General features: G+C 42.2%; 2 protein-coding genes across 6 annotated transcripts; one reads left to right on the top strand and one right to left on the bottom strand.

Moving 5' to 3' along the window:
• Positions 1 to 4,464: 4,464 nt before the first annotated feature.
• On the bottom strand, positions 4,465 to 11,179 carry CCDC32 (coiled-coil domain containing 32). The gene is made up of 4 exons (XM_084631457.1): positions 11,084 to 11,179; positions 9,959 to 10,214; positions 8,552 to 8,708; positions 4,465 to 7,438 (listed from the first exon to the last, which is right to left on the bottom strand). Exons 2-4 carry the CDS (start codon positions 10,200 to 10,202, stop codon positions 7,300 to 7,302), a joined length of 540 nt encoding a protein of 179 aa, XP_084487583.1. The 5' UTR covers positions 10,203 to 10,214; positions 11,084 to 11,179; the 3' UTR covers positions 4,465 to 7,299.
• Positions 11,180 to 11,283: 104 nt separating this feature from the next.
• LOC311522296 (protein-L-isoaspartate(D-aspartate) O-methyltransferase-like) lies at positions 11,284 to 24,998 on the top strand (the record flags this gene model as incomplete). Of its 5 annotated transcripts, none has more annotated exons than XM_084631452.1 (9): positions 11,284 to 11,432; positions 17,186 to 17,333; positions 18,308 to 18,412; positions 20,834 to 20,865; positions 21,421 to 21,525; positions 22,572 to 22,692; positions 23,822 to 23,907; positions 24,127 to 24,296; positions 24,655 to 24,998. In XM_084631452.1, exons 2-9 carry the CDS (start codon positions 17,216 to 17,218, stop codon positions 24,665 to 24,667), a joined length of 750 nt encoding a protein of 249 aa, XP_084487578.1. In that variant the 5' UTR covers positions 11,284 to 11,432; positions 17,186 to 17,215. The 5 variants fall into 5 exon arrangements, with proteins under 5 accessions (XP_084487578.1, XP_084487582.1, XP_084487579.1 ...); XM_084631453.1 differs by having other exon boundaries at positions 11,432 to 11,491; XM_084631455.1 differs by lacking the exon at positions 11,284 to 11,432 and adding an exon at positions 11,562 to 11,860.
• Between the last annotated feature and the right edge of the window lie 2,086 nt (positions 24,999 to 27,084).

Raw genomic sequence — 27,084 nt, 5'->3', positions numbered from 1 at the left:
TGCTTGCGAGAGGGGAAGTATTGCCTCTTGGAGGCGCCCAGCGGGGGTGGTATATATTTGTCCCAGGTCGCTGGGTGGGGGCTCGAGCCGGTTTGCATTGTGTTATTGGAATGGAACTCCTAGATATTGAACCCGGCCCTTGTTGCTGCCAACTCTGACGGGCAGAAGGGTTACACTCGCACTGGGTCCAGCAATCACTCACACCCCCAATTACCGTCCTTTGTTCCAGTTTCTTTCAGGCATTTTTGGGGGATGGAGAGGCCATCTCTTAAGCCAACTGAAGACAAAATGGAGGGGTTTCCAAGGCCTTTTATATTCTCTCTCTTGTGAGCAGAAACCTCTTTGTTCTTCTGTGCAAAGTCACAGCAACGAGATGGAGTTTGTAGCTACCAGGCAAGTCAAATGTTCATGAATGATTCAGTTTTTTGCAGGCCGACACCACTGTTTACTTGTTAGCTTGAACGTTCCCAGGAAAGCTCAGATGTGGATTGGCGTCTCCCAAAGTCCATTGTCAGTTAAGTGTTTCTTAATTGGGCACTTACTGAGAATAGTCCTTTCTCAAGAAGCTGACCAAATGCTTCACTGAGTCTACTTAGAATCAAACACTTTGAGATACAAGTACATAGCCAATATTCATAACTTCAAATACAAAAATGATACGCACATACAGAGTGCATAATCATAACCAGCAAACTACAACCTTTCTATAAACACCCCACTTGACCTCCTCTGTACAAGACCTGGTGTAACCATAGGACCCTGACTGCAACAATGATCTATATGATCTGAATGCATCTGATGAAGTGAGCTGTAGCTCACGAAAGCTTATGCTCAAATAAATTGGTTAGTCTCTAAGGTGCCACAAGTCCTCCTTTTCTTTTTGCGAATACAGATTAACATGGCTGCTACTCTGAAACCTATATGGTCACAGTTCATGTCAATAACGTCACAGTGGAGTTACTGCATTACCATAACATGGCATTTACATCGGTGGGAGACAAATTTAAGCGTAGACACAAGTACAAGCAAATTTCAGAGTAGCAGCTGTGTTAGTCTGTATCCACAAAACGAAAAGGCGTACTTGTGGCACCTTAGAGATTAACACATTTATTTGAGCATAAATTTGTTAGTCTCTAAGGTGCCATAAGCACAAGCAAGGCAGCTTATATCAACCTGATTTTGGAGTGTAGTCCTGGCCAGAGGTGTCCACCTTAAACTAATTTTCCTTTAAACAGCAAGAATTCCTATTTTATTAAAATGCCTTTTTAACTTTATTCTCCTCCAGATTAAATATGAACTATTATCAGAGTAATACTGAGCTGCCACATATACCAGAATTATCCACATTTCTGGACAAATTTAAGGAAAAAAAGTCATTCCATACTGTGATTAAAGAAAAATACTAATAGTAAAAGGTAGAAGCCAAGGAGAGTTAGAAGATGTATAGGGGGGTGGAGGAGAGAATAGGAAATTTAATTTGTTTTTTTGTAGTCCAGAAACAGCTTCTACATTTCATGGTAACTGTCCTGTATTTGTTTTATCATCTGAATATTAACCTTTCACATGATGCTACTGTTAATGCTGTGGTCAAGAATTTTATTGTTGGTTTGTTCTTCCAGCAGTTGATTTGTTTCATCCATCCTTTTCCTTGTGCTATTTGCTCTGTCACGTCTCCTAGTGCACATAAGGATACGGTCATGAGGTTTTTTTCTTATGTGGAAGGAGTGCAGTCAGTGGTCAGAACAGGTAACACCTTTTTATTATTCTATAGGTCAGTATCCTGTAATCAGTATCTATTATTCTATTGACAGGTCTCAGGAGCAGCCGTGTTAGTCTGTATCCGCAAAAAGAACAGGAGGACTTTTGGCACCTTAGAGACTAACCCATTTATTTGAGCATAAGCTTTCATGAGCTACAGCTCACTTCATCAGATGCATTCAGTGGAAAATACAATGGGGAGATTTATGTACATAGAGAACATGAAACAATGGGTGTTACCATACACACTGTAAGGAGAGTGATCAGGTAAGGTAAACAATCCTTGATGATGCGTTGGAGAGGTTTTAGTTGGGGGCTGAAGGTGATGGCTAGTGGCGTTCTGTTATTTTCTTTGTTGGGCCTGTCCTGTAGTAGGTAACTTCTGGATACTCTTCTGGCTCTGTCAATCTATTTCTTCACTTCAGCAGGTGGGTATTGTAGTTGTAAGAACACTTGATAGAGATCTTGTAGGTGTTTGTCTCTGTCTGAGGGGTTGGAGCAAATGCGGTTGTATCGTAGAGCTTGACTGTTGACAATGGATCATGTGGTGTGGTCTGGATGAAAGCTGGAGGCATGTAGGTAGGCATAGCGGTCAGTAGGTTTCCGGTATAGGATGGTGTTTATGTGACCATCGCTTATTCAGGAAGTGTTCAGGAAGTAGATCTTTTGTGTGGACTGGTCCAGGCTGAGGTCGATGGTGGGATGGAAATTGTTGAAATCATGGTGGAATTCCTCAAGGGCTTCTTTTCCATGGGTCCAGATGATGAAGATGTCATCAGTGTAGCGCAAGTAGAGTAGGGGCATTAGGGGACGAGAGCTGAGGAAGCATTGTTCTAAGTCAGCCATAAAAATGTTGGCATACTGTGGGGCCATGCGGGTACCCATAGCTGTGCCGCTGATTTGAAGGTATACATTGTCCCCAGTTATGGGTGAGGACAAAGTCACAAAGTTCAGCCACCAGGTTTGCCGTGACATTATCTGGGATACTGTTCCTGACAGCTTGTAGTCCATCTTTGTGTGGAATGTTGGTGTAGAGGGCTTCTAGATCCATAGTGGCTAGGATGGTGTTTTCAGGAAGATCACCGATGGATTGTAGTTTCCTCAGGAAGTCAGTGGTGTCTCGAAGATAACTGGGAGTGCTGGTAGCGTAGGGCCTGAGGAGAGTTTACATAGCCAGACAATCCTGCTGTCAGGGTGCCAATGCCTGAGATGATGGGGCATCCAGGATTTCCAGGTTTATGGATCTTGGGTAGCAGATAGAATACCCCTGGTGGGGGTTCCAGGGGAGTGTCTATGCGGATTTGTTCTTGTGCTTTATTCTATTGTTCAGTATCCTGAAGCATATTAGATTCAAACTTGATTCTTATACAGCTCATTCATTTTCACTTTCCCACGGATGCACTGGGGTAAAATTCAAGTAGGTTTATGGGGTGGTATTTTCTCCAGTTTGGATTTGTTTTTGTTTGATTTCCTGAAAGCACTTGTTTTGGACATTTTTGGAAGTTGTTCATGGTGCACGCTAGCTTTCGTTCCTTGGTGGTTGTGTTTTCCCCCTAGCTGCAAGAAAGTCATATTTTATCACTTGTATAAAAGTGTGTATAGTAGTTTTGGTGTTCCTCTATTTATCCATGTTGTCCAGTCAAAGTACAATTTCTGTGAGTTACTGTATACACACATACATTTTTACTCAGCTGTAGTGCATCTAAATTTTTCTGTACTTTGTTTAACATATTACTGTGCCATATCAGTTTCAATGTTGATATATCAACCAATTTCCCTTGTTTCTCTGTTTATTCTCAGGCTAATATGCCACTTCTTTCTGCCACACTGTATATGTCCGGATCAAGTCAGATGTAGAGATAAGCCTGAGACAGAGACTTTGGATTGAGGTTTTACCAACATTGGGAGGGTTGGATCTGGTGTTTTATCCGAGTCTGATCTCCAGTTAAAAGCCATTTAATAGAGAGGCTTTAAGTTTTGATAGTTTTAATTCTCTGTTGTGAAGATGTGGAGAGTTTTGTGGGCCTGATTCATCATTATCCTGAATCTTGTACACCCATTTACCTCCCTGACAATCTCGTACAGGTATGTTTTTATAAGTTTTTCTGCATTTTGTTTAGAGTTAAATTATAGCAAAGACATATTTCACACTGTCCTGCAAAAGGCTTAGTACACTAGTCAGTGGGCCTGATCCTGCACCCTTTGAAGCCAATAAACACTCCCATTGATATTATTGCATGTGGGACTCAGCTGAGTGGGACCTGAAGGTACTCTGCCCCTCACACAACTGGCTTCACTGATAGAATTGAATGGAACTATTTACAGACTACAACGGCCCACTTCCCCTTTCAGTTTTCCCATCTCTGAGGTATCAAGATTGGCTCAAAAGGACATAGGACTACATGTCCATAGTTCAGTGTGTAATCTACACCACCTTACTAATGTACACTGTTCAGGGCAGTGACATCCAGTGGGGATGCTATGTGACTGGTGGCACATCAGTGTAAACAGGAAGAGCTCAGTTGCTAATGATGTATTCAGACAACAAAGCTTTATCCACCAATCCTCCTTTTCCTTGGGGATCTCGATACTTTTTAAAATGGAAAGATCAAAAACCAAAATTGCTTGCTCTAAGCTTCCCCCTCTGGAAAAACAGAAGAGTCAATTCATATATTTAGCTTCATTTTATTATACTTAAAATTTAACTCATAGAAACTGGTTTATTTTTGCACGAGATTACCTCAGTTACTCATTCTGTAGGTTCAAATATTTAAATTTTGTTGAAACTTCAACTTAGTTTGAGACTTTCTGATTCCAGGTGTATAATCTCCTTACTAGCAGCTTTAAAGGGAAACTACAGTGTAGCATAAAATATCCTAACCACAATCTCTGATTACAAAAAAGAGGAAATCATTTACATGTTCTTGTGAACAGTATCAAATAGGAAGTCACCCTCATTATAGTCTGACAACATAGTTTCAGCTACAGAATAGAAACTCAGTATCAATGTATAATAAAGCAAGAGATTTTTAAATTTACACTTATTCTATTTTTAAATAGCATTTTAAAATTTGGGGAGTTAAATAGTGGAAATTTAATTTTAAAAACCCACATCTTATAAATCTCCTGTCCTTAATGTTGAGATGGTGCTGAATTATGAATTACTGTGGTTGACCTGGGTCTGGTACAGCTTAGTAAATATGAATTTGCTAGGGGATTTTGGGAGCAGCATTCCCTTAGCATCCGACAAGTGGTATCAAAAGTTACTGAGTGAGAGTGTTGAAACTGCATTTGTATGCTGACACAACTATGTACTTTGGATGTTTACTTGGGGCTCTGTGTATCTGTGCTGATCTGGAAGAACTGTCACGGTCAGTCAATGGTCAGACCACCTAGAAAACAGGCAGAAAACATACAGATGGTGGACTTGGTACTAACTGACTTGCATCAACTGACTCCTTAGGACAGCACAACAAAAAGAGCTCAGGTGAATGACTGATGAAAAGGTAAATGTTAGTCGGCCTTCAGTCTGTGCCTGTAGTCCCTTCCGAAAATATTAAGCAGGAAAAAAAACAAGTCATGAAATGCCAACAGGGCATATTTCGAGGACATATGACTCCCTGGAGATAAGTGTATAAGTACTGCAGAATAATCCTATGTGCCACTGCCACCCCAACTAATATCTAAGGAGGCTTGTGATGCTGTAGGACGGCCACTATAGCCAACACCCTTCTGCGAGAGATTTTTAGGTCACAGGGTTTCAGGGTAGCCAACACGCTGCCCTGGGGACATTTGACAGACCAAGTGCTTGAGAAGAAAAGGAAAAGAAGTCTTCATCTAGAACTGGTAGCTATACCTGCTTTATTTGCCAATCAGGATAATGCGTAGGGCCAGCATAGTTACTAAGAGAGTTTATGCTTGGGGAATTGAGGCTTATTAGGGAAAAGCATTGTATAACCTTTTTGCTGCTTGTCGGATTCTTTCAAATAAATAGCTTTGCACTGAAGAAAACTTAAGTCCAGGTTTTCACTGGCACTAATACTGTAAATTCTTCCCAGCTGTGTGGGCCAATAAAAGACCCAACTCTGTATGTTCAAATGATGAGCTGTATTTCTCATGACTACACAGGAAAATTTACTGACAGCACCAGACCAGTATAGTTATACTGGGAAAATTTCCCATGTAGACACTTATTCTGGAATAAGTGTGTTCATGCAGGGACTTATACTGCCATAACTATACCAGTATAGTTCTGCAGGTAAATTTCCCCATTTAGACAAGTCCCAAGTCATCCTACTGGACTTCCTGCTCACAAGTAGCAGTAAAACTATGGCTCGCTTCAAAACAAACAATAGCACTACTCAATTATGGAGACATAGAAACGGGTAGGTATTTCAAGAAGCTGTTTTGCAAGTGCATTTTCACAGATCCATATTTGCTACATAACGTCTATATCGGTATAAAGTATTAGAACTAATCACTACAGTTTTAAGTACTGTCCCCAGCAGAAGATGTAAGCCATTGCTCTCTATTGCCCTATGCTGTTGATACCATATAAGAAACTGCAGCTATACAATAATTATAAGAGTCAGTCTCATACAAAGGTCAGGATTACAGACCCTTTGAGTAATGATGGGGGACGGGGACAACTTGCTGTAGATAAAACAGATCAAGTATCTATAGAAACAGGCTTAATGTAAGACTCACAAGGAATTATTTAACATGAAAATAATCCATTGATCGGTTGTCACTGCCACTGATTTAGAATCTATCATTTAGATTTAGAATCTAACCTGCCCCTCTTGGGGGAGGGGGGGAGTGGGAAACAAATCAAACAGAAGAAAAAGGTAGAGAAACACCTCTTTTCATACAAGACTGTCTGAAGGTCCAATAAATGTGATATTCCAGGCTGGTACATTATAAAGAGAAGAATTTTAAACAGGCTTTGATAATTATCATTGGAGAGTAGAATCCCATTTAGTTTGCACCAAAACCAAACAGAGCAAATGTTTCTCATCTCTCCAGGATACCGTTTAGAGCCAACTCAAGCACAAATTGTGGAGTTTTACAGATAACTTTACAGCGGAATTGTTGTAACAGATCAACAAATAACGCCTGTGAAGCTAACAACAGGAAAGATATAGCCACAAAGAGAGGGTACAAGAAAGGAGGAAGAAATGACTCAGTCTTTTGAGTTATTAGCTGCACTACTCAAGGATATCACCTTTTTTGACCAGCTTCTTTTTGTTCAGTAATCATTTCAGTGAATTATAAAACTTTTTTTTTTTTAAACTGGAATGACTGGTTTACTACAAGATGGGAAACCACGTAGCTAAAAACAAGATTTAAGTCCAGCATGCACAAAGTTGCAGGACACTTCACTCCTGTCGATAACAAATGCAATTTTATCCTCTGGATGTCCATAGCTCTTTCCCTTGCTGACCAAAAATTGGCAATTTCCTCACCCTACCCTTTTATTACTGCCACTGAATGCAGCTCTGTCAGTCCTTGGACAGCAGCTTTGCATGGTTGGAGTGCATTTCATTGTTCTGCTGCTGGAGACTCTTCTTCAGTTTCTTGCTTCTCTATATGGAACTCTGGGGGAATCAGGTACTGTACCTCTTCAGTACTGATTGCCACTTTATCAGGCTGCAGCCACCGCTTTAAATGTTCCAGGGTGCTGAGGGAAAGAAGTAAGAAGTTAAATATAAGGCAGCAGTAAAAGCCAGTACTGAATTATAAAATCTGGTGGTGTTAACCCTCCACAGGCCTTTCTTCCATTTTATAGGCTCTCCTATGGGTACAGGAAGGATCTATTAACTGACTAATCTGTGTGCCAGAGAAGAAACAGGAATCCACTGTGCTCAAGAAGATGAATGTTTGGTTCCTGACATCCCCACATGATGTTTTAATGGCATCTGTAACACAAGTCAGGACACTGTCTCTAAGGGACTGCAGTTCAATATATAGAAAATGGCATCTTTCAGGAGATGGAACTAGGACCTTTGTGCTATGGAGGAGAACATGCAGTTCAAGCCAGAACAATTTCTGTTTCCTTTATCTGACCTACCTAATGAGGATGCTAATACTTAGCACTTATATAAAACTTTATTTTCAAGGGAGAGAGCTCACAGGAGCACTACAGACTAAGCATAGAAACAGAAGCCAGGAACTCAAGAGTTCTAATCTGAGCTCTGACACCAAGTCCTGCCCGGACCTGATCTTACAAGAAGTTCCTCACAGGTATCTCTCTTGCTGGAGCAGTGTGGACTTCAGTGGGGCTCTGCACAGAATCAGGAGCTGGCCTGCATGGAGCTTCTCACTCTAGGATTAGACCTAAATTTTTAGATATTTCCAAACGGAGACATATTCGGCCATATTTTCAGCATGCCTGAGCACCCACCATTCTAAATAAAGCAATTGAAGTCACAGCACCTATGAAAAGCAGGCGCAACATGTGTCAAGTTGGACACCCCAAAATTGAGCCACCCAAAATTAGTGGACTTTTAAAAATTCAGGCCTTACCCTCTTTGCCACAGTCATCCTATGTATAAGGTGGAGATATGGCTACTTTCCTGTCTCACTGAAATGCTGTAATAATATCAGTGAATTGCTCGGAAGAGGCAAAGCATTAAGTAACAATATTACTGTAATGCTGTAATTCCCACACACACACACTTCACTAGAAATCTCCAACAATTTTATTTTACTCTTTTAAAAGAAAGCTCTGCTCTATTTGCTAATGGTAATCCCTGAATCAGTCTGACTGGCGTTTCCTCATCACGTTTGTTACCTCTCTTCAGATTCATGTCCCTCCACATAAAATTCGGACTCAAACTTTTCCTGCAGGAACCTATCCCAGCATTCCTTCTTTGCTTGGGCCAGAGTATGCAGCATATCCTTGGAGGTCACTTCCTGAGACAAACCCTTAATTCTCATCAGTCTTCTCTCTGGGCGGAAGAAAAAGAAGTTTTACTGAAGAAAGAGAAAAAACAGGAGGTTATGGTGAGAGAGTTTAAATCCAAAGGGTTAGATTAACTCTACATGATTAAATGATATTTAAAAGTTAACTATTTTACTACTACTTGAAATCTGGAGGAGTGCATTCTTTTGTTTAAATCAATAGGGTTGTTTTTTAAAAATTCCATTATTGTGGATTTCTTCTTTATTTGGCTCATGTATTAACTTGTGCTCACTGTAGTTTTGACAGAGAACAACGTCATAGGAAGGAGTCAAATTGGGCCAGCTTGTGGTGGCATAACAGGCCAGTATTTCTTTTTGGAGGCTGTCATCTTGTGCTCCAGATGCTAAGTTGTCGTTTTAAGACATAAGTCTCTAGCCCTTGTGGTTGCAAAAATTGTGAAACCTTGCAACTCTGCACACAGGCTGAAACCGTAACTGTGAGGTACAAAGAGTTCCTATTAGCTGCAACAAGGTACTGACTCCGAAGCCTAGTCATAAGAACTTAAGTGTCAACTAACTATTTGACACCTGATCAAAGCACAAGAGAAGAACTGATGTCAGGACATGTAAAGTGTGCAAGAAAGAAGAGAGATAATCACATTATGAAGATCTGCGCAACTACTGTGAGTGACTTCTTTTTTTGGTCTCTTTAGTGTGCAGGACTTAGGAAAGTACCACTGGTATCTGTTTTAAGTTTTTCTCCCCCAAGCTGGACAGTGGTCACAGATCAAGAGTAAACTGCATTTCTCTCCATAAGCACACAACATATTTAACAGAATGATTAGAAGTGTCCCAAAATGTTTCACAAAGCAACAAATTAGATATGGGTAATTCAGAACACATTCCCCATTCATAGTTAAATGCAGTGGAAACTATTTTTAGAGGAGGAACAGTGGTTAACTCTGAATTATTTTTGAAAGAAGGTGTGGGATCTTTAATTCACCCATAGAAATACCCAGAAATGTGTAGAAAGGGCCTCAGTTTTAACCGTCCAGCTGAAGCTCAACCAAGCTAATTTTGCAGCTCCTCAGATTGCCAGTACTTCAGTGCACTATCAACATTGGGTACAAGTCAAATCCTCATGGGAGCCTGAGTCCAGAGTCTTTTAATTCAAAGGGATGAGTGTCATCCCCTGAGTTACAATTACATTAACAGAGATACAGAAGCCCTCACCATTCTCTCAACTTACTTTCTGACTGAAGCAAACTCAGAAATCAGAATTTTAATATCTACTCACCTAGCGATGCTAAATATGTCTCTGAATCTTTCAGAGGTGCCCAGGGCTTCAGATTTGCTTGGAAAGAACCATCTGGTTCTTCATCCTGGCTTTCTCTACTGATGTAAGAATCTGTGAAGCAATCTGTAAAAGCATCACTAAAGTCTTCTTTCTGATCTGGATCTGGCAGACAGGAACAGATTTCAGCCCAGAGGTCCTGGCTTGACCTAGTTACTACAGAGTCAACATTCTCAATCATTTTCATTATGCAGAAATCCTGAAAAAATACATGTGATGAATTGTAAGCGTCACCTGTAAAACAATGTTTCCATCTACACATGATTTTTTCCCCAGCCTTAAGTCTAAATAGATTTTAGATTTCTAGAAAGCTCCTTTCAGAAAATCACAAAGTCTTGTTTCTCACTTTCCATAAAGGGAAATTTGTACTAATAGATTGTATTTGCATACTGGGATTATGTGATCTATGCTGTATGAGTCATAATAGAATGATTCAGAAAAGCTTGCACCTCCGTCAGTTTCAAATAATCTCCAGTTTACACTATATTTTGTAAAGAGCCACGCTGATTTTGATAGGTCCATCCTGTGATTTACAGGCCATTCAGCTAAACCTGAAATTTTCAAACCAAACACTACTTCATAATGCAGCAATTCTGCCACAGTGAACAAAGTCTCAGGTTTGCCAGAGCCTAGTCACATGGACCAAAAAGGCATGATTACAAAAATCTTGTTGCTCAGGTTATGTAAATCCCAAAAAGCCAAGTGTGGCTTTTGCACACTTCATGCACATTTTATGCACATCCCCTTTCAGAGAGAGTCTAGGGCTGAGTAAATAACTGGGGGGAGGCTGCCCATCTTCCATGCAGGGCACATATTTTGCCTCGGGGGCATGGGCCAGGCATAAAAATAAAGGCTCAAAATCTCAGCAGGGTCAAGTCCAAAGGATGGTGGAGCCGCCAATGGCCTCATCATGGAGGCCCATCAGCCTCGGGGAGCTGGTACCACCTCTTGGGGGAACAGCCTCCCAGACCTTTCCCCAGCTGAAGCCAGAGGTGCGGTGACAGCCCCTCCCGGCACAGAGGCAGCAGCGACACCCCAATACCCGCAGAGCCCAAGACCCCCACCTACCTGAGTCCCTCACTGCTGCCCCCTCTTCCTTCCAGGGTAGGACGAATGGGGACGTACTGAGGTTTCTCTGACGTGTAGCCTGACCAATCAGCGAATGGAAGGGCAGCCCTGCCGTGCCAGCCATTGGCTACAGGAAAGTGCCTATTACTCCTCCTTCTGGAGAGAAGGGGCGGGAAACGTTGCGCGGTTCTTGGCATGACGCCATCTTGAAACCGGGCGGAACTTGGCCTCTTCTCATAACAAACGGAGCGCGGGAGGGCAAGTCGTTGTTACACATAGCACAGGGGTCGTGAAAGTGGGTCTGTCTGCGGTATGAGGGCTAGGGGGAGGCCCTAGTGCGCCTGCGCAGGTGAGGCTGATGCACTGACCCACTCCACTTCCGCAGGGGCAGCGCGGGGTCCTGGTCGGGTATGCTAGGGAGGGACGTAGCGTTGTCCGCCCCCTCCCCCGCCCTAAGTGGCCGTTCCCCGCGGGCTCGGTGGGCACCGGAGTCCCTGCTCCGCTGGGCGGGGCTGAGCTGCGCCGCGCCCTGCCGCCCATCGGAGAGCTCCCTTCCGCGGCCTCCCGCGGCGCCACCTGCCCGCCTCGATCCGAGCCCGTGGGGGGCGCCTCAGCTTCCTTCGCCCAGCGCTGGGGCCCCCAGCCAGTCCGGGGCGAGGGCTGCCAGCGCCGGCCGGTTCCCGCAGGCTCGAGCGGTGGGAGGGTTTGTTTTGTTTTGTTTGCCTCCGATTTTAACTCGCTGGCACCGGAGTCAGAGGCTTGATTTTACAAACCCTGGTTAGTCGCTGTCTGCACAGCCCAGGACCTGCCCCACGCTGCGCGCCCGCTCCTGGGTGCAAGCGCGAAGGGAGGGAGGGAGGCATGGAGAGAGCTGGAAACTGTCCAGCCCTCTCAGGGCCTTGCACGTTCCCTTGGCCAGTGAGACACGTGTGTTGTTTCCCAACGGGATGTTTTTATACCCCAGTGACGTGTTGCCTTGCACTGTGCTGCAGCTGCTAATCGCTGGTGGGAAAGGTCGCGGGGGGACCAAACCTCTTCGGAGAAGTGAAGGGGCAGAAGCTGTAACACATCAGCGAGCAGCGTTTACAGCTCACTTTGAAGAGTGAATCTTTAAAAGGCCCCTGGTGTAGCTAACTTTTACACTAGGGCCTCAGCCTTACAAACACCTCGGGAGTGGAGGCTGCTCCTAACTCTGAACAAACCCTTATGGTGGTTCTTCCAGAAGTTTACAGCTGACTATTGACTCAATACAGCTCTGAAACTTTATTACGTAGAAGAAAAGTGCTGCTTTCCCTTTATGTTTAACACAGTACTGTGCTGTATTTGTTTTTTTTTCTTTTTTTTTTTAATCTCTGCTGCTGCCTGGTTGCATACTTCCGGTTCCAAATGCAGTGTGTCCTTGACTAGTCAGTTCCTAACGCTGGTATTCCTACTGGTTCTACTGTAATAACTTGCCACTGATCATGCTCTGATTCTTATATGCGTAAACTGATTGTGTAATTAAGCAATCTGTAGTTAGGTGGAGAACGCTGTAAGTAATAATCAGCAATATTCTCAGGGGGAATCTTCTGACAAATTAGTATGTTACATAACATCTTGAATCCCTGCTGTTGCTTTCACTTATCCCATTCCAGTGTTGCCATGTGTTCTCCAGGTGCACCCTTTAAAACTAACAAACTTTTGATTAATATTAAAGAGTGGGGTTTTTTTTAGTTATTTTAAGTTCTGTAAAGAGATGGAAAAACATTTTTATCACTTAAGTATGGAGTAGTTTGTCACACATGCACCCTTGCCTTAAGGCTTTCTCTTTTAGGAAAATTCCCACAGTCCATTAATTCTCAGCTCCACAACGCAATAGCATCTATAGTTATGCAAGTTAAAATAAGTGAGGTACTGAAATAGTTTGTGATCTGAAGATTCATTGCTTGTAGGGGTATAGAAGGCATTTCCTCCTCTGCCCCTAATGCACAGCACAGCACAATTGATTGGGGTGCATTTAAGGGGCCTTGTCTTGAAGAAACCAGTTTTGGCCATTGCTGCTGGTCAGATACCAGATCAGATGGAGTCAGTGGACTGATCTTATTCCTATCTAGGGAGTGGTTGCTTTTTCACATTGACTTCAAATAAACCACGATTTGAGGACTTCAGTAGCTCAGACATAGGTGAGAGGTTTTTCGCAGGAGTGGGTGGGTGAGATTCTGTGGCCTGCGTTGTGCGGGGGTCAGACTAGATGATCATAATGGTCCCTTCTGATCTTAATATCTATGAATCTATAATTGTACATCAGAATTAAGGATTCATTCCCAGTACATGTCACAGTGGGACTGCCTTCAGGCTTCTCCCATCTGATTTTCTTTAACATCTTTTAAAACCAGTGGGGCAGGGGAGAGGAAATCTCTCAGCTGAACAAATGCTAGTCAACTTTCATATTGCAAGTAAAGTTTTAAAACTGAAAATAAATAATCCACCTCACCCTTGTAATATTAACTGACATCACATTTATACCATTTCAGCGCTGCATTCTGCACCATGGAGATCTGTACTTTAATCACAAAATATTATATGTTAAAGCATTAATTTCACTACTATTCAATATTAAGCTCCACTTGTGATTTCTACAGAACGAGTAAAATCTTTATGGCAAAAGGAATAACTGAAAAAATTAATAATCTCTAGAAATCCTGTATGGGTATCGATATTATTTTGTTATGAGTTTCGGGCAGAGGTAACCTGGAGTTAGCCAGATATAATAAGTCACAAAAGTAATTCTTTCTTTTACTTGCCTGTGATAAATCCTAGAGCTAGGTTATAAGATTTCATTTAAAACAACTCATGATTTGTGTGAGACTGTTCTTTCTGTAGGGGAAAAAAATGGTCTGAAAAAAGAGTTTGATGTTCTGTGAGTGAATTTGACCCTAAAGATGTCCTTGGAAGAAAGGCTATAGACGTGCAAAATATCCTCTGCCTATGGCCGTGAGCCTGGAGTTTTGGGTCACCCTTCTGCCAATCATGGTACAACCTGGAGAGAGTAATGGTCTCTCTTTTGAGGTGAGAAGGGAATTCCTCACTCTCACTTTTTTGAGAGGAAGGTGTCCTTGAAAACTAAACTTGTCTCTGGGTGGTCAATAAAGTATGTCAAGGAACAGGTAGCGGACATGGAGAACTTGTTACTAGCTCAACGCTATTTGTAATTTTCAGTTTTAACAGGATCCTGCAGTAAGCCCTGGTGGGGATGGGGGCAGAGTTGGGCATTCCCCTTGCCTTTCCCAGCATTCTGGGTCAGACCAAGGCAGAAAGCCATGTTTTAGCCTTCTCTTTGCTTTTTCCATCTCTTACTTGACTGCATGTCGCTTCCTTTTCATCATTGTTTGCATATGTAGATCACACTGGTCATGAAAGTTGAGTAATTATAGAGACCCTATGGTTTAATTCTAATTTCCCTTTGCTTTGAGGGCAGGGGATGGGAATGACTGACCAGTACAGAAGGCTGTATGTAACTGTGATTGAGAAGTACAAAGATTTAAAGGTTATTCCCCCTTACTAAATGTACAGATAGCAGAAGGTTCAGAGATATGAAAATCCACCCTGGCAAAGACTCTACATCTACCTAGCAGCCATCTATAAAGTAAAATTTGGACTCTCAAAGCTGCAATCTTTAATGGCTTCCATCAGTCCACACATCAAGAGCATTAAATCCACTTAAAGTAAAAGCTGGGCAACTGATATTCTGCAAACTGTTGTGGCATGTGGGAGAAAAAAGTCAAAATCAGGATGATGTGGTGGTATTTTAGTGAAAATAGGTGTTTGAGCTCCAGTACCCTGGCCAAACTCCTATTTATCTCGCTTATGTCTTTTCTGCTTAGGTTCCCTCTGCAGCTTTGGTTGGATTCATTCTTTACTTCGTGTCCTAAATTGGTGTGTGGCTGTGACATTACACATGGTATAATCTGGACTGTTGAACAGCTGTGTCCCCTCAGTTCTCCAGCCTGAGGTGGCTTTTATACTGCTCTGCTGTGAAAGCAACCACTCTTGGTCTGGCCTCACATATATTCCCAGCTATATTATATGAGTGCCATGGCCAGCTATACTTGAATTACACTGCAGAGCAACGCCAGCAAATTCCCAGTCCCAGACTTTTCCCCAGAAATGTGCATCTTATACTGCCCAGCCCTCTCCTGGATAATACAAGCTCATATAAAATCTATCATTTTATTAATAGAAAATGATATGCAGAAATCCTTTTATCCCAAGTGAAGTTTCCTAAACACTTCAATCCAAGCATACTGATTTGAGTAAAACAACTTTATTAACTTCATGGGGGGGGATAGGTCAGTGGTTTGAGCATTGCCCCCCTAAACCAAGGGTTGTGAGTTCAATCCTTGAGGGGGCCATTTAGGGATCTGGGGCAAAAGTTGGGGATTGGTCCTGCTTTGAGCAGGGGGTTGGATTAGATGACCTCCTGAGGTCCCTTCTAACCCTGATATTCTATGACTAAACTACAGAAAGATTTTAAGTGACTACAAGTAATGAGGCATAAAAATAATAATTGGATACAAATAATTTTTTATCCAATTATGACAAAATTTAGCACACTCTTGGAAAAAGGAATGAACATAAAAGTGCAGAGTGTCACAGTGGCATTGCTGTATATTGTTACACAGGGTGATAGGTTTAAGGTGTAGTTCTACTCTGAAAGGTTACTGAAATAACATTGTAGGTTTCTTGTTTGTCTTGATACTTCTGCATCAAATGTGCTTAATTTACAGGTCAGAGTCTCTTCCAACACCCAGTCCTGCAAACTCAGCGTAGGCTCTGACAATCAATCTGGGTTTTTACCATCTTGCACATCATCATTAGCAAAAATAGCTCTTCAGGCCAAATTAAGCTCAGTGACATCTGTGCACTACATTGAAGGGGAAGGGATTGCACAAGCATTGCTACCTCACAGACATCATTACAGCAGAATCTGAAGACAGTAGGTTGCACTGATATCACTGGCTGGAAGTTAGAAAAAAATTCTGGTGCATATCATGGAACAGGAACTGCAGCTCACTCTCCCATTGCTGTGTTGGCTTTGAGAGACTAAAAGGATTACAAGCTAATAAAAACTTATGTGCTGACTCTAATGTTAAAAAAAGTACAGTACAACTGACCACATATACACAAGGAGTAAGAAAATGCCATTACGCTCTTCAAAGCAGAACTGTACTTGAAGTAGCTCCCCAGTAATCAGGGGACTGTTATAAAGCCCTTAAATGACACAGATTCCTCCCCACTTCCTTGAATTTTGAGAAGCAATTTTTAGTTGCTGCAAAATATAGAAATGCAGGAGCTGTGTTTATGTGCTATAATAGTCTGTATACTTATAGACTTGTGTAGCAATAGTGTTTAGTTTTTTCCTTCTTTAGACATTCAAGTTGTGTTTGTAATGTTGGTTAATTTTTTAATTAAAGAAAATGAATTTAAGGGCTTATGTGAGTCCAGGGACATCTTCATATCTTCGGAATGGGTGAATCTTCAAAAACAGAGGTCACTGTTGGTCATAACACAGAGAAGTGCAAAAAAGTGATAACTGGATACAGAACCTTTTATTTCTATACTGCTAGTTAGAATCCAGCCCAGGTTAGTGGTGACAGAAAGCTGTTGCCATGTGTGTTTGGGCATTTAATTCCATATTCTCTGGGAATAAGTGTCCACATCATATGAACAATCATCAGTTAGCCCTAACTGACATCTCTGTTCCTAAACTGAAGTACCCTTTTATTCATGGAGGTGCTTTCTCTAGGTCCACATTAAGACGTGTTGGCAAAGAAATATGAGGAATTCTTGCATTGCAGCAATCCGTGCTCTGTCTGTTGTTTGGTCAGAGGGCTTGATTCTTCAGGGTTGGTAATGAGGCACATCATGTAACATAAATGTAGTGGTTGCTAAAATTGTTTAATGGCTATAGGATGTGTATATCATTTTAATCTTGGCCATTTGTGACTGGGAAGGATTTGAGTTTTGCTGGGTGTTATCCGAGCTTGTTTTAAAGTCTGTCTGTCTCTCTCTCTTGCTTTCTGCACCCTCTTCCGCCCCCTCCCCCAATGACTGGCATGCAAGGCCTGGGAGGCCACTGTGCATTTCTGAGACATGAGCCGTGTGCTGCAGTGTGCTATATTTACTGTGCTCATGGGACTGTTGCTCACAAGAACCATGGCCTGGACTTCAAGTGGGAAAACACATGCTGAGCTACTCAACAATCTTTACAGTGAGTACCACCAGCAGCCCCTCAGGGCTCACATTTAAAGCTGATAATGAAACTTCTCAGTACTTTAACAGTTGTAGGTTTGATTTTCACATTAGACTGAGTGGGATTGTAATCCATCATTCTAAAATGTCCTGCAGTAGTCTTGGCACTTTTATCTTCAGCCACTTCAGAATCTGGATGTCACAGCCTGAAACTGTTCTGTTTCTAATCCTAAACAGGACAGGATGATAGGATTAGTAGGAAAAACTATCCAGACCCAAAGTCTCTCATATGTGTCACTTATTTGGGTATGTGCAAAACACCTCTTGTATGATTCTGAAATCAATTACATAGAGCATAGGGAGACTGAAGCTGATATAACTGACTTTTACAGTCAGTGCTCTATGCGGTTAACTCCAATGAGCTGTTCTGGGACTAGAATAGTTATTGGTATTCCCACTCCATTTTGGGCAAATGATTTGGGTTGTAACGGTAATAGCTTTGAATTCCCCTGTTGCTAGAGCCACACAGCTGTTCTCTCAGCGGGAGTTACTGCAGAGAAATTAGGAATGAAGGAACTGTGAACTTCTCTGCAGTCATTCTCCTTAACTTCATAATTTTACATCCTGCCAAGGTGCCTTAATATGACTTGAAGAAACCACGTAAGGGGGTCAGAGTGTAATTAAATCTGTCCATTTGGTCCTTTGCCTCTTTGCTGATACTGCCAAGTGTGTTGCTTGGTAATGCAGGCACTTGCCTGCTAGGAACTGACCTGAGATTGTCAACTTATTTGATGCAGGGCATCAAACTGCTATTGGAGGGTAGCTACTTTTACTCACTAGTTACCTGGGATAGATGTGAACCACAAACCTGGAGACATGCAAGTAGCTCTATTGCCTATCCCTCCCAAACCCTCCACTGCCTCTGTCCAAACCTGAATATGTTACAGTACTAAATAGCTGAAATCTTTCTTTCTGTGGTTTTTTTTATTTAAGAAAATGGAGTGATTAAATCTCAACGGGTCTTGGATGTGTTAATGGCCACAGATAGAGCCCACTACACCAAGTATTTCCCATACATGGATTCTCCTCAGTCAATAGGTAAGAAATTTGTAGCGGATTGACACTTTTATGGTGTGTGTAATGGCTGCACTAATCTCAGTGATTGAACAGTGGAGGGAAGACACAGGGTGAGTTTGTACGTCTTGGTTTACAACGCTAGCAAGTCTTGCCTATATGGAATAGTGTCAAGAATGGGAAAGAGGAACATTTCATGTGCACTCTTACTGCTGGCTCATCAAGAAGAGTATCAGCATGAGACTACTTGAGGGTTTCTTTGGGAGAAACAGAAAAAGGATCTGCCCTTTGGAGGCTGGGAATGCTCAGATGTGATCATGGGGCCACTATATTTAAAGAACAAAACTCTTTATGAAGCATAGGAAGATTAGCCCTGATGGTTGGTAGACCATTGTTTCTTGACACAAGGTATGTCTACATTTAGGGCAGTGTATGGTATACTGACACTTGCATGTCCCGCTGGCATGGGTGGGCAAGTAGAGTGCCCAGTATGTCTGAACTCTAGGCTATATACCTTACCAGCTCACGTCTACATGGCTGTTTTTAGCAGTGTAGTGTCCTGTTGTTGGAGCATTTCCCTGCTGTAGTGAAAGGCTCCGGCAGCTCCCCTCCACCCAAGCCTTTCTTTGCTGCCTCCCCGACTGCAGCCTTTCATTGCTGCATGTAGCCACACACTGTAGTGGCAAGTGTGGATACAGGCTGCAGTGAAAGCAGGCTGCAGCTACATGTGTAGTGAGTGTATGCTACACACTGCTCAAAAAGCCATTGGTGTGAATTTCAGAAGTGCCCACAAATCCAGTTGACTTCAGTAGGAGTTGTGTTGTGCATACTCAGTACCTTTGAGAATAGTCATTTGTGAGCCAGAAAAGAGGAAATCCTTAAAACATCTGTAGATCCAAAAATCAAATAGATAAATGCAAACAGTGTAAACTCAAAGGAGAAAATAGTAAACAGTATTTCTGTATGCCCTGAGTAAAGTATTTGGTGCTCTCAGGAACTGGATTGTGATACTTAGAGTGAAAGCCTCCTGGAAATAACTTTTTCCTTCCACATGCAAAGTCAGAAAATGGGATTTTTTTTTAAAAAAAAGGATAGCTCCAAGATAATAGGAAAAATCCTGACTCTGCAATAAAATCCATGGCACCTATCACCTTGAATCACAAGGCATGTTTGAATTGGGGGAGGGGATGTTAGGGAAAATAAAAAATTTGGGGTTAGGCTGTAGAATTCCTGCATTTGACGGATGAAGCCATTTTGTGACTTGCTCGTTCATGAATACAAGTGTCCGAGGGGTAGCCATATTAGTCTGTATCAGCAAAAACAACAAGGAGTCCTTGTGGAAAAATACAGTCCTACTGTATTTTTCCCTCCATGCACCTGATGAAGTGGGTTATAGCCCACGAAAACTTATGCCCAAATAAATTTGTTAGTCCCTAAGGTGCCACAAGGACTCCTCATTCATGAATGTCCACATTAACTGAATAGTTTCCATGAAAATATTATGAATGGTACATATAACTGATATGACTGCAGCTAAACACTACACCCACACTTTTGTTTTAGTATTACTCCGTTCTACGGGACAGGTCTTTTCCCTAAGTCACAAGGCATAGTAACCATACTTCACATTGATATTTCACCCATGCACACTCAGCCCTGAAAGCTTCCCTCGCAACGTGGTCTAAATCAACATTTTAAATAAACTGAAGCTGAAATCTCTCTCACTGCGGTATCACAGCACAGACATCTAAATTTCCTCCAGACACATACATCTGTAGCACGGGCAGATAGTGTTTGTAGCTTTTCCTCCTCCTTTCCTGAAATCTTGAGGGGTGAACCTTGAATTATTATTATCCATTCTGAGACTTCTCCCTGCTGCCTCCACTACCACCTCTCTGTTGATTTCTCAGACAACTTATTTTTCTACACCAAGCATATTGAAATATCTGTTTGATTTTTTTTTTTGGTCTTCTATTTTGAGCTTATCCACTTTGTGGCTTAATGCTAGACGATTTGTGGTATTACAGTACTTAACTATTTTTGGTGGCTATTACCTCCCCCCGCCCCTCCCCTTCCTTATGAACAAACTTGTAACAGGTCAATTCTGTGCTCAGAATTCTTATTGATTGGAGTGGTTGCAAAAGTGGGCTCTAAGCAACAGAACTGTGTTGGTTGTGAATGAGCCTGAAAAGTTGTGTTGATTGGAACACTTAGGTGGTGATTGGAACAGTCAGGAGCTGAAATATTGTTTTGCTGTCATTAACACCCCCTAGAGGAGGTAGTTTAAGTCAGTACATGGTCTCAGATAGGAGGGAGAACAGAAAAGGTTTGCAATATTGAAAGAAAAATAAAAACAAACTGCTTTTAAAGTAGTTAATAGTAATTATTCAGACATGGTCATAATTTCATACTACTTGTGTTTAACTGTCAGTGGTTTCTTTTCAGGATATAAGGCTACAATCAGTGCACCCCATATGGTAAGATAAACTTTCCATTCTATTCATAGCTTTAATTTAAAGGTAGCTTTAATTTAAAAGATGTAATAGCAAGTTGACATAGGTCTTATATGCTTGAGCATTGGACACTGTCTTGTACCACATGTCATTTATTACTGGTGTCCTGTACAACTGTGTGAAATGCTTACAAACAGTTTTAAGGAAGGACAGTCAACCTTGAACAATTACTTTAAACAATAACTCTGTCTTATGAAGGCTAATAATTGAAGTTTTCTATTTTTTCAAGAGATCCTCTTCTTCACAAGCCAGATATTTTCTGCTAAACATTCCACTAGTGAAATCCATATCCCTAACAACTTTCGAAAGTGCTGTCATCAGAATGATTTTACAAACTCAACATTGGGACACCACTGCAAAATGAGTCATGGGAAGGAAAAAGTTCTGTTTTAAACATAATATGCTTGCACACTTAGCACAGTTCTGACTGGAAAAACTGGGGGAGGGGCATGAGAGAAATTAATATCTCTGTGTGAAAGTGTGCATCATGATATCATCTTGTTGGTGTTATCCCCATAGCATGCCCATGCTCTGGAGTTGCTGAAGGATCAGCTAGTGGAAGGAGCAAAGGCCCTGGATGTGGGATCAGGAAGTGGTTACCTCACAGCTTGCTTCGCTAGAATGGTGAGCAAAGTACAAGATTTGCTTCTTTGCTTGAGATAAAAAATATGAAGAGAAGTAATCTGCTTCTTAAAGCAAGCTATTGTGGTTTTTCTCCCCAGATCAGCTTAAACAAGAGATAAATGTGATCCTTCCAGTCAGTTTGAGTATAAACAGATGGTGTATCTGCCAACAGAAGTATGATCTAGTAGACAGATTAACCCGGTATACACTGAAAAGGGAGTGAATTAAGTGCCATATACAGAAACGGTCACTTTCTGACTTTCACTTGCTTTGTTGAACTTAAGAAACATACTCTACAGAAAATGACTTAATGAAAAGAGTTTCTGAAAATAGACTCTTAGAGCACTAGAAGATTGCCCACGACACTCTCTTACCAGGGAATTGGTCACATTTTCAAAAAGAAATCCTGACAAGGAAGGCTTTTGGTTCCTCTTCCCAATCCACCTGTAGCGGATGCCTACATCTTTCCTAATGAATGCTGATTAGGAATCCCGATAGACTGGGCTAGTCATCTTTTGGGTAAGCGTGTGTGTGTGTACGTACGTGCACACATCATACACACACATACATGTTACCTGAAAGATGACAAGCCCAGTCTATGCGGATTCCTAATCAACAAGAAGCAATGGGCTTAAATTGCAGCAAGGAAGGTTTAGGATGGACATTAGGAAAAGCTTCCTAACTCTCAGGGTGGTTAAGCACTGGAATTGCCTAGGGAGGTTGTGGAATCTCCATCAGTGGAGATTTTTAAGAACAGGTTAGACAAACACCTGTCAGGAATGGTCTAGATAATACTTAGTCCTGCCATGAGTGCAGGGGACTAGACTAGATGACCTCTCAAGGTCCCTTCGAGTCCTATGATTCTGTAAACAGAATTACCCATCATTAAAACTAATTTAATACAGAATTTGCACCTCCTAATCCGATATTCCCCATAATAGACAAGTCCCTGGAAATTCTCTCTAATCCTTCCACTGCAACAGTAAAACACCCTGTAAAATGCACAATCTCTGTATGCACATAATGAAGCATCTGTCTGTTTTCAGGTGAGTCCCACAGGGAAAGCAGTAGGCATAGAACATATTGAAGAGCTGGTCCATGAATCCATTAGAAATGTCAGAGAAGATGATCCAACTCTGCTCACTTCTGGACGTGTGAAATTTCTTGGTGAGCTCTGTAGCCCATGACCTTGGTGTTTCATTTCTGTACCTGAATGCATTGTAGTCTGGCAGTGCTTAGCCCTTGCTGTTTCTGGAGACCTGCCTTTCTATGGTTGGCATAATTTTCTTAGTACTCAGGTACTGGTCACAGTAGTATTAATTAAGAAACTATTTTTCTGTTGAATAACTAAATTTCCACATGTAAGTGCAAATTAAAGGTTAGGTGGCTAATAGCACTGACTGAAGCCATATATAATGTAGGCAGGTGCCCTTCAATTGATCCTTCTCCAAGCAGCTCTTTCAATACAACTTTGTCCTTATAGGTGTGCAACAACTCTTTTATGTCAGTACTAATCTTTTAAGTAAAGATTGCAGTTAATACCAATTAACTGGGTTTGGTTTTTGACTGTATCTCCATTGGAAACTACCAACTCTGATGTGATGGGCTATTAGATGGGGTGAGATCCGAGTTACCCAGGAAAGAATTTTCTGTAGTATCTGGCTGATGAATCTTGCCCATATGCTCAGGGTTTAGCTGATCGCAATATTTGGGGTCAGGAAGGAATTTTCCTCCAGGGCAGATTGGAAGAGGCCCTGGAGGTTTTTCGCCTTCCTCTGTAGCATGGGGCCCGGGTCACTTGCTGGAGGATTCTCTGCTCCTTGAAGTCTTTAAACTACGATTTGAGGACTTCAATAGCACAGATGTAGGTGTGAGGTTTTTTTGTAGGAGTGGTGGGTGAAATTCTGTGGCCTGCATTGTGCAGGAGGTCAGACTAGATGATCATAATGGTCCCTTCTGACCTAAATATCTCTGAATCTATAACCCATCAAATTTAAACCTATGTCTCTGGAGTCCTGTGTCTGCACTAACCTCCTTTGTCACGTAGGGTCCGTCCCAGCTTTGGTTCTTCCTTCCTCTAATGGTGTTGCCTGTTTCCAAAATCTATCTTCCTTTAAAAATTAACTTTATAGAGCAGCCTGTCTTAGTAGGCTTCTTGTAGAAATCCAAATTGCCAACACAACTGACATACAAAAGCCTTCCTCGCATACCTTTCAAGTGAAAGGAAAGATAGAGGGCTCTCTAGGTTGAGTTGCCACATGAACAAGCATCTTCATTGCACATTCCCTCTCTGCAGTTGGAGATGGCAGGCAGGGATACCCTGAAGAAGCACCTTATGATGCCATCCATGTTGGAGCAGCAGCAGACACTGTACCAAAGGAGGTAAGAATGAACAGACATGTCGTCTGTCTGCATTCATTCCCTCGCACCCGTGGCTGTAACAGAACTGGAATAGCTTCCTTTCTGTTCTGTGTGAAACTGGCAAACCTGTAAATGCCTTTGGTGGACATAGTAGACCTCATAATCAGCTTTACTTTTGTCTTTCTTTCCTTGTTTAAACTGTTTCGGGTCCTTGCTGATATTGACTCTTCTGTTTGCCAGTTGCTGAAACAGTTGAAGCCAGGTGGCCGGTTGATCTTGCCAGTTGGGCCTGCAGGTGCAAACCAGGTTCTGATGCAGTATGACAAAAACAGTGATGGGCAAATCGTGGAAACACAACTGATGGGCGTGATCTATGTTCCCCTGACAGATAAGGAGAAGCAGTGGTCTCGGTAAAAAATATGTTTCCCTGATTGTAATTTGTCTTTTGTTCCACTTGCCCTTATCACTGGCATGATGTTGACAGACGCTCATTCCTCCAGAATCCGCTGGCTGAAAGATCCATCCCCAGAATCCTAGCAGGTGCAGCCAGCAAGACGAACGGAAGGGGCATACATCCTCGGGCACAGCAAGAGAACTGTGTGCATTTCCTTGTATTTTAGAGACTAAAGAATAATGGAGATTGCTAGCTTCCATCACAATCTAGCCTTTTGTTTTCATAAATATTCTATTCATGTGCATTATCATTGTAAAGGAAGATTCTGAATTTATCCATAGCAGTAACACAGTTGCCTTTTTTTCCACCCATAGGGATGAAGTCTGACAGAGTGTCATTTACAAAAAGCTCATGAAACAGTTCCTGAAGAAGCAACTATAGATGTGTATGGCTTTGCTTTATAAATCAATTTTTTTTTTTTAAACTTGGACACATCACAGAGGCCTTTTTTTTTTTTTTTTTTTTTTTTTTTTTAAAGAACTCAATACGGAGGAGTGAGAGAAGAATATTCCTCCAGATCAATCAGCACCCAGTTCCTAAGCTGTGGAGATTTTGTCTGATTTCCTCCTGGACTGAGTAAAACCAGATAAGCCCAGTTGTCCTCTTTGGTCGGCTCCACATGCAATATCTATGTAAATAAAGAATGGAGAATGTGCAATACTGTCTCAGATTTGAGAATTCATTTGTATTGTACTTGATTAAATGGTAGTGCATTATATTCATCACTTGCTCATCAGATGCTTGAAGAAAAATTACGATATGTATGTGATCTGTTTAATCTTAACATACAGAACTCCTCACTTAACGTTGTAGTTATGTTCCTGAAAAATGTGACTTTAAGTGAAACGATATTAAGTGAATCCAATTTCCCCATAAGAATTAATGTAAATGGGAGGGGGGGTTAGGTTCCAGGGAAATTTTTTTTTGCCAGACAAAAGGCATTATACACATTTTAAACAAGCAATTTAATACTACAATCATTGCTGAGTATGAAGCTTGGTTGAGGTGGTGGAGTCAGAGAATGGAAGAGGGTAGATTGTCTGGCTGCTCCTCTTGCTGAACTTTCTGAACTCGAAAAAACACATCTAGAGATTGTTGTTTTGCTTTCCTCTTTTTTTCTTGGTAAATTTTTTTTTGCAAGTCATTAGATGACCAACTCCCCTAATCACTTTGGATCTGCGTTCCCGGTCAGGATCGTCATCACTCAGGATTTGCAAGCCAGCTTCAATCATTTGGAAAGCTTCAGAAAGATGTTTGGCAGTCAAATTTCGATGGCTTGGTGGTTGTTCTACTTCTTGGCCCTCTTCTTCCATTGCTCTCATCACCTCTAGTTGCATCAGATCTTCACTGGTTAGCTCTTCTCCGTGTGATTGCAGAAATTGTGTAACATCAGCTTCTTCCACCTCATCAAAACCTGCTTTCTTGGCCAAGCCAAGGATATCTTTCTTCAGAGTGGGGACAATATCTTTGTCTCCAGTGACTTAACAGGATTTAATGAGGCAGGCAAGGAGGCTGAAGGTGCTGTACGCTAGGAGAAGCACGTTGCGCAGCAGCAGTGGCAGCTTCCCCTACTCTGCAAGCACCAGAGGTAGGGGGCTTAACCCTCAGCCCACCCACCCACCCCTTTCCCCCAAGTCCCCACCCTTGACCCGCCTCTTCTTCCCCTCCTCCCCCATCTACCTCATCCCCCTTTACTTCGTAGGCTGCTTCCTTGCTCCTACCCCCTGCCTCATAGGAGGCAGGGGAGGTAAAGGAAGCCTGCGCGCCCAGTCCTCCTGCCTCCTAAATACAGCAAGCCAGCTGATTGCCGCGGGGGGGGGATGAGGGGAAAAGCGCTGCCGGGGCTGGGGAATGCTGTGAGGCGGGGGGGAGCATAGGGAGGCTGCCCGCTGTGGAAAAAGCGGGGAGTGTAGGGAGGCTGCCTACTGTGGAGAAAGCAGGCAGGTAAACAATGTAAGAGTGGAGCATTGCTCAACTTTAAATGTGCATGTTCCCTAATTGATCAACAACGTAACAACAAAACGTTAACTGGGATGACTTTAAGCGAGGAGTTCCTGTATTCTTTTCTCATCCCCTTTTTGGTGAGCTAGTTAATCAGCTGTATCAACACACAATTCCCCTGATGAAGCCAGGACTTGATGTTACCAATCAAGTATGCTTACTCAGAATTGAGATACAGGCTCCTAAGACTCTCCTAAATGAGACACTTCTTTTCAATAGAGGAAAAAAATAGGTATTCTTCAAGATGAAACAGACAGGTCCCATGTTTCATATGATGCTGATTAGCACCATTGTTGTGGAATCTTTTCTGAAATTGAATTGTGCATGTTCTAGGAGCTGGAATTATTTTCTCTCCTCAAATTGGGCCCTGAAGGGTGATGATCGAATTAATAGGGCTGAAATAAGGAAGCTCCCACTAGCGCTGTAAAAGGTTAAATGGTAAGCATTCAGCTTACCGTTAACCGACCTTAACCGTTAACCCCCACAGGGACCCCAGCTTCCCCCCACTCCTGGCCCGGCCAACTCCAGCCTGGGTGTGCTGGCTGGAACAGGCCTTGGGCCCACCTAGAGGGACTTCGGTTAACCTATATAATTGTAATTGTTTAACCAGTTAACTTTTTAAACAATATTTACATCTCTAACTGCATCCACATGAGGGTTATTGCTCCCCTAAACAGATGAGAGGCTTGGGGAGGCATGTGGGGTCATGTGCCACTCCCTACCCCTGATTTTCTGTGAGGGCC

This window comes from Lepidochelys olivacea, assembly GCF_965140295.1.
Source record: "Lepidochelys olivacea isolate rLepOli2 genome assembly, chromosome: 6".
NCBI lineage: Eukaryota > Metazoa > Chordata > Testudines > Cheloniidae > Lepidochelys > Lepidochelys olivacea.
The sequence above is the reverse complement of the archived record's forward strand: the minus strand, read 5'-3'. Positions and strand labels throughout refer to the sequence as shown.

Excerpts from the sequence above, each read along its gene's own strand:
- CCDC32 (XM_084631457.1), bottom strand. The coding sequence starts at position 10,202 with ATGAAAATGATTGAGAATGTTGACTCTGTAGTAACTAGGTCAAGCCAG. Across the intron at positions 8,709-9,958 it reads GACATATTTAGCATCGCTAG|AGAGAAGACTGATGAGAATT; the intron begins GTGAGTAGATAT and ends TCTTCCGCCCAG. Across the intron at positions 7,439-8,551 it reads GGACATGAATCTGAAGAGAG|CACCCTGGAACATTTAAAGC; the intron begins GTAACAAACGTG and ends TCTTTCCCTCAG.